At 42.0% G+C, this 10,602-nt stretch overlaps 1 protein-coding gene across 1 annotated transcript; it reads right to left on the bottom strand.

The window, feature by feature from the left end:
• Nucleotides 1-244: 244 nt before the first annotated feature.
• Nucleotides 245-10,228, bottom strand: LOC121500867 (olfactory receptor 8B3). Its single transcript, XM_041772980.1, has 2 exons — nucleotides 9,693-10,228; nucleotides 245-1,208 (listed from the first exon to the last, which is right to left on the bottom strand). The coding sequence occupies exons 1-2, from the start codon at nucleotides 10,226-10,228 to the stop codon at nucleotides 245-247; spliced, it is 1,500 nt and encodes a 499-aa protein (XP_041628914.1).
• Between the last annotated feature and the right edge of the window lie 374 nt (nucleotides 10,229-10,602).

Here is a 10,602-nt window from a genome sequence, read left to right as displayed (position 1 = left end):
AAAAGTTATTTTAAACATCAGTGCATAGTTCCTGTTTATAAAATATATTAGTTATTTATGTAAACTTCCACAAGGCGATGGAGATATAAAAGGAAAAACAAGACATGATCAGCTATCAGGAAAATGATAAATCTATTAAACCACACACAACCTATAAAGCAACATAGTTATGGACACAGTCACATCTTGAAAAATACCAATAATTATTAAACAAAAACTGAACTTCTTTATATTGTTGCTGCTTCTAGAACCTAATGTTTCTCTTCCATATTTTAATCAGAGCTTTCCGCAGTGCAATTTTGACATCCTTATTCCTCAAACTGTAGATCAGGGGATTGAGCATGGGTCCCACATTAGTATAGAACACTGAAGAAATTTTTCCCTGCTCCATAGATCCAGGAGAAGAATATTTAAGATACATGAATGCTGCTGATCCAAAAAAAAGACAAAGAGCAATGACGTGAGAGCTACAAGTACTGAAGGCTTTTGATCTTCCTTGAGCAGATTTGATATGAAGAATGTTAGTGAGGATGAAGACATAAGAAATCAGGATGGTAAAACTGGGTACTGTTATATTAATTCCCACGACTATCAGAACTACTACCTCATTGACATAGGTGCTGGTGCAAGAGAGTTGGAGGAGAGGAAGGATGTCACACAGGTAATGGTTGATGATATTGACATTGCAGAACGTTAGTCTAAGCATGCACCCTGTGTGGGCAGAGGCTCCGGCAAATCCCATCATATATGCAGCAACAGTTAGCAAGGAGCAGACCTGATGGGACATGGTGACCTTATACAACAATGGATTACAGATGGCCACGTAGCGGTCATAGGCCATTGAGGTCAACATGTAGCATTCTGAGATGACAAAAAAGAGAAAGAAGAACAGTTGAGTCATGCACCCAACATAGGAGATGATATTGTCCTTTGATACAAAGTTCATCAGCATCTTGGGGGTGAAAACAGAAGAGTAACAGAGATCAATGAAGGATAGATTGAAGAGGAAATAGTACATGGGAGTGTGGAGGTGAGAATTGAGACCGATGAGGATGATCAAGCCAAGGTTGCCCACCATGGTGATAATGTAGATCATCAGAAACAGGAAGAAGAGGGGTTGCTGGAGCTCAGGGCGGTCTGTTAATCCAGCAAGAAGGAATTCAGTCACTAAGGAGTCATTTCTAACCAATATTCTCCTCTTTGGAAATCTGTGAGGACAGAAGAAAATCCCATTAATAGAAAACCCAGCTCCCTCCTTACACGCTGTCATTTATGAGAAGACACAGAATTCAAATAAGTTCTCCTTTGCTTCACAGGGCCAGAATGGACTACCACATGCCCCGCAACATTAAAATCGCTCTGTCTTTTGTTGCATGAGCTGCATGTGACAAACAAATGCTCCTGTTTTTACTAGAAGATACAGGGATGAAGTAGCTAGGATGAAGGATACCTGCTGGTGAGCTTCAGCAGTGGGGTGTATCCCCATCATGCCCTCCTACTCATCTGATCCTTCCCTTTCTAGTTCCTGCTCATGTTTCCATTATCCTACCAGATACCTCAGTTCCCCTGTGATGACTATCATGAAAGAGAGGATTCCTCTTAGGCAGACTATATTACAACTGTGCTTCCTAGAAGAGAGACCCTACCAGTCCATAGTGTTTTCAGATAACATACTGCAAAAATCCATGAAGTCAATAATTGATAACAAATATTGAGAAGAACCTTTATAGCCTAAGATTTATAATTCATCATATACTCCGCTGTTTCTATACATTCTCCTTCTCTGTTCCACCCTCGCTGGACAGAATGAATAAAGGAAGGTGGATGTGCTTTCCTCGGTTTTGTAGAAGGGCTTGGAAAAGAAACATAATTTGGGTACTGATTAAATTAGTTGTTACTTTTGTGAAAAATGTATCAAGCTTCATGCTTATAACACATAAACTCTTTTACAAGCCTATTTCAATTAAAAACCTTATCTTAAGAAAGAGATAAATCTCTTCCTTTGATGCTGTTATACTCTGCATGTGTCACTTAGTACTGCTTTAACTATCTCACTACCAGACCAAAGATGAAGCCAACACAGAGAAGGTATGCTCAGAATAATGCAAGTGGTATAATCAGAGCTCCATACTTTTGAGTTTCTTGTAATTCAATATAAATTTTTTCCTCATTTTCAGGAACAGAGAGTATGAGAGATAAATAGAAACTTGATTAACTCACTCTCCTTCCATTGAAAGAACTGTGCTGACCCTTATGTGTGTTTCACCTCCACTGGAAGAACTGGCTTTTGAGATATCAAAGCTGAGCAAATTTAGTCACAGTCTTCTTCCTTAATAGGCAAGAGAGTCATATCAAAGATCTCACAGTCTGAGTGTTCCAGGAGTCATTCTTGTCATTATAAATTTACTAAGAAAATATTAAGAGCAACTACACACTTGACACCTGAGTGTGTGTCATAGACCTCAAGGCATTTGCTTAAGGCTTATTTATTTTTTAATCTGATTAGAAATCCAGGTACCCATAGGTTTCCCTTAGGACCTTCCCATCATGATAAGCTCTGCAGGGAAGAAACTAGGGTCTCTGTTTATACCCTAATTGTGACAGTAAATGTTAATTTCCCATCAGGGATTCTACATTCCCTAGAGAATATAAGAAGGGATTCTATGCTGTCCCTTCTTATTTTCAATGTTATTGAAAATTTCTCTAATTATATTTCTAGGTAACATATTAGTTTTAAGGATTTAAATTTAAAAAGATTTATGAACATTTCAATAAAGTATATTTATTTTGCCTTTTTAAAATATTTGAGTCTTTTTAAATATTCAGTGTGTAAGCAAACTATATAGACACAAACAAAAGGAACTTTTTTTCTATAGAGGTTTAGCTTCTTTTTTTTTAATTTTTATTTATTTATGATAGTCACACACAGAGAGAGAGGCAGAGACACAGGCAGAGGGAGAAGCAGGCTCCATGCACCGGGAGCCTGATGTGGGATTCGATCCCGGGTCTCCAGGATCGCGCCCTGGGCCAAAGGCAGGCGCCAAACCGCTGCGCCACCCAGGGATCCCCAAAAGGAACTTTTTAACTCATTTCAGAGATTATTATTTAATAAAAATCATTTAATATAAAATGATCCATTATTTCATGGAAATTTAATTACCTTGGGTTGTTCTGACTCAATATGTCTTTGCTCTTAATATATTATATCAAATCTATCAGAAAAATACTGTTAAGAAGCTTCTATTTCAAGAAAATATGGCTTTAGAATTCCCAGTTACATATTAATTTATGATCATCCTGGTGAGAAGGCACCTAATTTTTCTTTATTTTGCAATTATGACAGATTCACAGAAAACTGCAAAATAATATATACAGTTCCTTGAAATCAACCCAGCTTCCTACTACAGTAACATCTTTAATAACTGTAGCATAATAGCAAAACAGGAAATTGACATTAGTAAAATAACATTCACAGGATACAGGACTACAATTTTTCTAGTATTTAGCAATTCTACATATACTGTGTGTTTGTGTTATGTGTGTAGATCTATGTGATCTGACCATGTTGTCTGTAGTATGTGATCAAGATCATGATTATGTGATCATGACCACAATCATGAAAGAGGACTGTACCACCACCATACAGGAACTCCCTTATTCTACCTCTTTACAGTCACACTCATCCCCTCCCCCCCTTTTTCTGTGTCTTCTGGCAACCACTAACCTTTTCTCTACTTCTAGAGTGGAGTTATTTGAAAGCCTCAACAAATAAGATTGCACCATGTATAACCTCTGAAACTGGTTTTGTTCATTAAGCATGATGTCGTTAAGTCCATCCCAATTGTTGCATGCATCAATGCTCCATTTCTTTTATTATTGAGTCACACTGAATTTTTTACAACCCATATTCATTCAACCTTCTATGGTAATTTAAAAATAATGAGGCTGTTGTTGAATACAAAACTAAATCTGTTTTATTGATGGAAAATGTTTCAGGGGCAGAGACAAGAAGATCACAGTTGAGACTGGTTCTTACAATGTTCTTTTTTTAAGTCAATTTTATTGAATTATAATCTGAATGCAACAAAATGCATCCACTTCACAAGTACAGTTCAATGACTTTCAAAAAATAATGCAATCATGTAACTGCCACCATAATCAAGACCTAAAGCATTTCTATCATACTCAAAAGTTCTTTCTACTCTTTTGCAATCCATCTCCTGTCCTGTTTTAATAATGAAAGGATGTTTAAAGTGGTCAAATGCTCTTTCTGCATCTATTGAGAATGATCATATGATTTTTATCTTTTATTCTATTAATCTGGGGTGTTCCATATATTGACTGGTATAAGTTGAACCATTCTTGCAACCCATGGATAAATCCCACTTGATAATGGTGTACAATCCTCTTAACGTGCTACTGAATATAGCTTACTAGAATTTTGCTTGGATTTTTTACATCAATATTCATCAAAGATAGCAGCCTGTAGTTTTATTATAGTGTCCTTGCCTGGTATTGGTGTGAGGGTAATTCTGGCCTTATACAATGAATTTGAGTGTTCTCTCCTTACAATTTTTGGAAAAATTTAAGATTTGGCATTAATTCTTCTTTAAATGTTTGGTAAAAGTTACTCGTGAAACCATCAGGTCCTGGGCTTTTCCTTCTTAGAAGGTTTTTGATTATTGATTCAATGTCTTTATTTGTTATTGGTCTGTTCAGATTTCCTATTTCTTCATGAATCAGTCCTGTAGGCTGTGTGGGTTTTTTTTTTAAGATTTTATTTATTTATTCATGAGAGAGAGAGAGAGGTGCAGAGACACAAGCAGAGGGAGAAGCAGGCTCCACACAGGGAGCTTGATGTGGGCTCGATTCCAGGTCCCCAGGATCATGCCCTGGGCTGAAGGCAGCACTAAACCACTGAGCCACCCAGGCTGCCAGGCTGTATGTTTCTAAAACCATATCCATTTCTTCCAGGTTAACCAATTTGCATATAATTGTTCATCATAGTCTCTTATGATCCTTTGTGTTACTGCAGCATCAGTAATAATGTCTTCTCTGCATATCATCATCATGATATCATCATCTTCTTTGTCTATGTGTCCTAAAAGCTGAAGTAAGTCTCTTGTAGGCAAGTTGGGTCTTGTTTTTTGTTTGTTTACCCATTCAGCCACTCTATGCCTTTGGATTGGAAAATTTAAACCATTTACATTTTAAGTAATTATTGACAGGCAGGGACTTATTAATGCCTTCTTAATTATTTTCTGGCTGTTTTGTAGTTCCCTGGTTCCTCTCTTCTTCATTTGCTTTCCTTCTTTGTGACTTGATGACTTTCTATAATGGTATGCTTTCAATTCTCTTTTCTTTACCCTTTTGCATCTACTGTAGGCTTCTGCTTTGTGGTTACTACGAGACTTACATAAAATATCTTGTAGACATTATGGTCTATTTTGAGGCAATAACTTCAATCACATGTAAAAATTCTTTTACTCTCTTCTCATATTGTTTTTGATGTCACAGTTTACCTTTTTATGTCATATATCCTTTAGCAAATTCTTTAGCTATAGTTATTTTTAATCCTTGTCTTAACCTTAATCTTAACCTCTAGTCCTTTAACCTTCAGTTGAGTTAAGTAGTTCATAATATTTTAGTACTAGAGTATTTTGAATTTGACTAAATATATTTATATTTACCAGTGTGCTGTTTATTTTCTAATTTTTTCATGTTACTAGTTAGTGTCTTTTTGCTTCAGCTCAGAGAACTCCTTTCAGCATCTCTTATAAAGAAGGTGTAGTGGCAATGAATTACCTCAGCTTCTGTTTGTTGGGAAAGTCTTTATCTCACCTTTATTTATGAGAAACAACTTTACTAAGTAAAGTATTCTTGGTTGACAGTTTTTTCTTTAAATATATCATCCTAGGATGCAAAGTTTCTCCAAAGAAATTTGCTAATAGCCTTATGGCAGTTGCCTGGTATGTAAGGGTTATTTTTATCTGGCTGTTTTGAAAATTATCTCAATTATCTTTTATTTTAAACAGCTTAATTATGATATGTCTTAAAGAAAATCACTTTGGAAATATTGGAGTGACCTATTAACTTTATGAAGTTAGAAGTCCAAATCTCTCCCCAGATTTAGGAACTTCTCAGCCATTATCCCTTTAACCAAGCTCTCTTGCCCGTTTCTCCATCCTTCTTTTTCTGAAATTCCAAAAATGTCTACAGTGTTTCTCTTAATGGTATCCCAAAGGTCCTGTGGGCTTTCTTTATCCCTCTTCATTATTTTCCTGTATTCTCACTGCATAATTTTAAATGTCCTGTCTATTACTTCACAGACTCATTCTTTTGCTCCAGCCAGTCTGATACTGATACTCTTTCCTGCATTTGTCATTTCATTCATTGTATTCTTCAGCTCCAGAATTCCTGCTTTCTTTGTTTTAATGTTAAACTTCTCATTTTGTCTGTGTATTGTTTTCACGATTTCATTAAATTGCCTTTACATGTTTTCTTGTAGCTTGCCATGCTTCCTTAGAACAGCTATTCTGAATTCTTTATAAGACAAATCACAGATCTCCATTTCTTTGGGATCTCTTTCTAAAAAATTATTGTGTTCCTTTGGTGTGCCAGGTTACATGATTTTTCATATTCCTTGAAGACTGCTGCTATCCTCATATTTGAAAAAACGTCACCTCCTCCAGTCTTCCTGACTTGCTTTATGAGAAAATTACCTTCTGTTACCCCTGGTAGTGATTCTGAGGCTTTCTCAGACCTTTTCTATGGTTATTACTGCTCCAAATGTCTTATTTCATCTTATGGCAGAATTCTTAGACTTGTATGCCTTCCCTCAATCCTACAAAGCTAGGTTAGTTGCTGAGAGCCTCCTTTTTGTTCTCCCTAGGGTGGAACTGAATGCTCGAGTGTGTGATCTTTCCCAGCCTGTAGAATCAGGCCATCTTTCTGCATGTGCTCACTAGCCATCTACAAAGGCTTTCTCTCACTGGAAGCACATGTGGAAAACCATCCACAGGATGAGGGTATGTGTGGGTAAGGTGCACAGAGTGGGCAGGTACCCATGACTACTTGAGGGCATCTCCACTGGCTCATTAGCAAGCTTCCTGATGGGGTCTATGGCACAATTAGTAGGATTCACATCCCTCTGATGCCCTCCAACAGCCCTACCTGCTACCTTCCCAGACACTCCCATCCTCAGCCACACAATATACCTCAGCAAGCTGAATGGGATGAAAAGTGGATCTCTTTGGTAGTGTCTCAGAGCTGAAGAAACCAGGCATTCACTCTCATGGTCTCACTTTGTGCAGTGAGAGGAATCACAGTCACAGGTTATTAGAACACCTCTTTTGGCACTGAGCTACGCCTTAGGAAAGGCAGGGGAAACTATTCCTCTTACCTTCTTCAAATGCATCCAATCTTAGAATTCTTTGCTCTAAAAACGTGCTGAAATTTTTCTGCTAAACTTCTGGACTTCCACAAAGGCTCTCTCATCTGTGGGTGATTGTTGAAATTGGTACTCTTTGTGGAGAAAACAGTAAAAACTTGTTATTACACCATTATGTCATATATATTGCTCATATTATGATCTTATTACAGAATTCATCTTGGAATTTTATTTAAGCCAACCTAAGTCAAGACTCTCATTCTTCAAGAATAAAGACTGGGACACCCAGAATTTCATTGGTCTTATAATCAATAACAAAGGGAACACAGAGTATGTCCTAACATTACTCTTTCTGAAAATGCACATCGTTACTTGTGTGTGTGTGCGTGTGTGTGTGTGTGTGTGTGTGTGTGTGTGTGTGTGTGTTTTGTTGTTAACACCAAAATGTAAAGAATCACATTTTGGGAGATGTCTTATTTAGCAAGATGTGGGAGGATACACACAGGAGGCTCCAAGGGCCCTGGCTGGGCTCCCAAATTCTGGCCTCTGCATGAGCAGAATGCTTCACTTCCTGCAATAGTTCTCCCTTAATAGCAAGCCTAGAACAGTCTCTCAGAACAGCAATACATCAGGGTGCACAAAAACAAACCTGACCTTTCCACCCATAAAATGTCCCAGCTTCCACCCCTACCTGAGAAGTGGCTTTGGTAACAGACAGTAAGTTGTCAGGGAGTGAAAGTGTCCCCAAAATACCACAATTCTCCCTTCTTCAGCTTCTCAGAATGGCTGCTTTTGCTCAGTGGCCTCGTCCTTTAAACCTTTTGTTCTTGTGATTTCTTACACTTAAAAAAAAAAAAACTATCTGAAAAGAAATAGCAGAAACTCTCGTTTCACAGTGCTAGAACCTATAGGGGGAGACTTTCTAAGCATTTAATGCCAAAATGTGTCATTCGAAATCAAAGTCACTCTTTGGAGGTGAAAAAGACACAAGAAAAGTAAGAAAACAAACTTGGACAAATTTTGCAGGTTTGTGACAAACAGGAAAGAATCCAACAACAGTGTGATGTTGAGGTCTGCTGGGTACCTGCGGGCAAGGACTGCTCCTACCTCACGGTGTGCCAGGACCCCGTGAGCAGTGGGCTGGGGCTCAGGCACCACCATACTCTGTCCCCTGCCCTTGCCTATTCAAGAACAAGCAGTTCTTGGGACACCTGGGTGGCTGAGCAGTTGAGTGTCTGCCTTTGGCTCAGGGCATGATCTTGGAGTTCCAGGATCGAGTCCCACATGGAGCTCTCTGCATGGAGCCTGCTTCTCCCTCTGCCTATGTCTCTGCCTTTTCTCTGTGTCTCTCATGAATAAATAAATAAAATCTTAAAAAAAAAGAAAGAAAGAAAGAAAGAAAGAAAGAAAGAAAGAAAGAAAGAAGGAAGGAAGGAAGGAAGAAAGAAAGAAAGAAAGAAAGAAAGAAAGAAAGAAAGAAAGAAAGAAAAGAAAGAAAGAAAGAAAGAAAGAAAGAAAGAAAGAAAGAAAGAAAGAAAGAAAGAAAGAAAGAAAGAAAGAAAGAACAAGCAGTTCTCCTCCATCCCCTTTCTGGGCATAGCTAGGGATGGGCCTGTGAACATGTGCCTGTCAGAGGATGCCAGGGATCCTTCATGAAGCTGGGGTAACATCATCCATCCAGACTGAGTTTTACTGTGCTGCAAAGCCTAACGCTCCTACTGCCCACCAGGTGCTAGCTGGAACCTTGGCTAGAGGAGAGAACCAGATCTGTCTCAGCTGGCATCGGCAGGGCAGCCTCTCACGGATCCTCTGTGCCCTGCCCCCTCGCCTGCACTAACCCTACTGCACTTCCTAAGAGAGGCATCCTTTGGGTCTGGCTCCATCTCTCCCTCAAAAACTACCGGCAACCAGCTCTTGCTTCCCCACCGCAAAAGGACAGGCCACCAATAAAAGCTCGCGGGGGGCGGGGGGGGGCAGCCAAAGAAAAATGAGAACCCAAGCAGGGCAAAAAGCGAGACCTCACCAATTGGAGTGAGGATGGGAGAGAAAAGGCCGTGAGAAGGTGCGAGGTCCTGAGTTAGAGAATGGTGCTGCCAAGAGAATAGTACAGAGGCAGCAGAGTGAAGAAGCAAAGTAGGAGGCTGTGAACAGAGGGGATCCCTGAGAATGCAGAAGCCCCAAAACACGAGGTCCTGAGAGAATGGGGGCGGAGGCACAAAAAGATGGGCCCCCCTGAAAGATGGAGGACTAGAGAGGGTTCCCTGAAGTGAATGGGGACCTAAGGGGGTGGAGGCAGATGCACAAAGAGGTGGCTGAAGGCCCAGAGAGGCGCTGAGAGAGGACGGGAGTTGGCGGGGGCAAGGCGTGGGGCCCTGAGGAGCTGGAGGCCAAGGGCGCAAAGGCATCCCCGGGGCGGTCAGCTGGGCCCCAGACTGCGGCCCCAGGCCCCGGGCTCTGGCCGACGGTAGGGAGCAGGGAACTGCTGGGCCAGGAGCCTGAACTGCTTGCTCGCCCCCGACGTACCGGGATCTCGGCGTGACCTTCCCCGCCTCGCCGCCCGGGGCGCCTTCCCTGCCGGGGCCCCGGAACCGCTCCTTTACCCCGGCGACCCCAAGGGGCTGCGGCCGCTCCGGGCACCCGAGGTGGCCCCGCGCCTGTCCCCGTCGGGGACTGCACGCCCCGGGTGGGCGGCCTGGCGCAGCGCTGCGTGGCCTCAGGGCGCCGCAGTGCGAGGTCTTGGCCTCGGCGGAGGCCGCAGGGCCCACGGGACGCCTGTCTCCTGCGGCCGCCGTGCCCCGGGCTGCCGCCGGGGCTCCCAGCTGCGGTCCTGCCGCGCATCCTTGGGGTTGCAGCACCGGCCGAGGACCCGCAGGCGCCAGCAGCCGCCTCCCCCCCGGGAGACTCCCGGGAGAAGGTAAGGGGCAGGCAGCCGCTGGGCTCGGGCTCGGGGCCCCGAGGCACCCGCCCCTCCAATGCAGGGGGGCTTGGGGGAAGGCCCTTGGCGCCAAGCGGAGGAGGCGCGGGCGCAGGCGCAGAGAGGAGGCTGGGCCCGGGGTGCGGGGCGGCCCCGGCCTGTAGCTCCACCTCCCGGAGCAGCGGGGGCCCAGGTCGCCTCGACTTCTGCACCGTCGTCGTCGTCTCTTTTCTTCTTCTTCTTCTTCTTCTTCTTCTTCTTCTTCTTCTTCTTCTTCTTCTTCTTCTTCTTCTTCTTC

This window comes from Vulpes lagopus, chromosome 10, assembly GCF_018345385.1.
Source record: "Vulpes lagopus strain Blue_001 chromosome 10, ASM1834538v1, whole genome shotgun sequence".
Taxonomy (NCBI): Eukaryota; Metazoa; Chordata; class Mammalia; order Carnivora; family Canidae; genus Vulpes; species Vulpes lagopus.
Note: the sequence above shows the minus strand (reverse complement) of the source record. Positions and strands in the feature narration are given on the sequence as shown.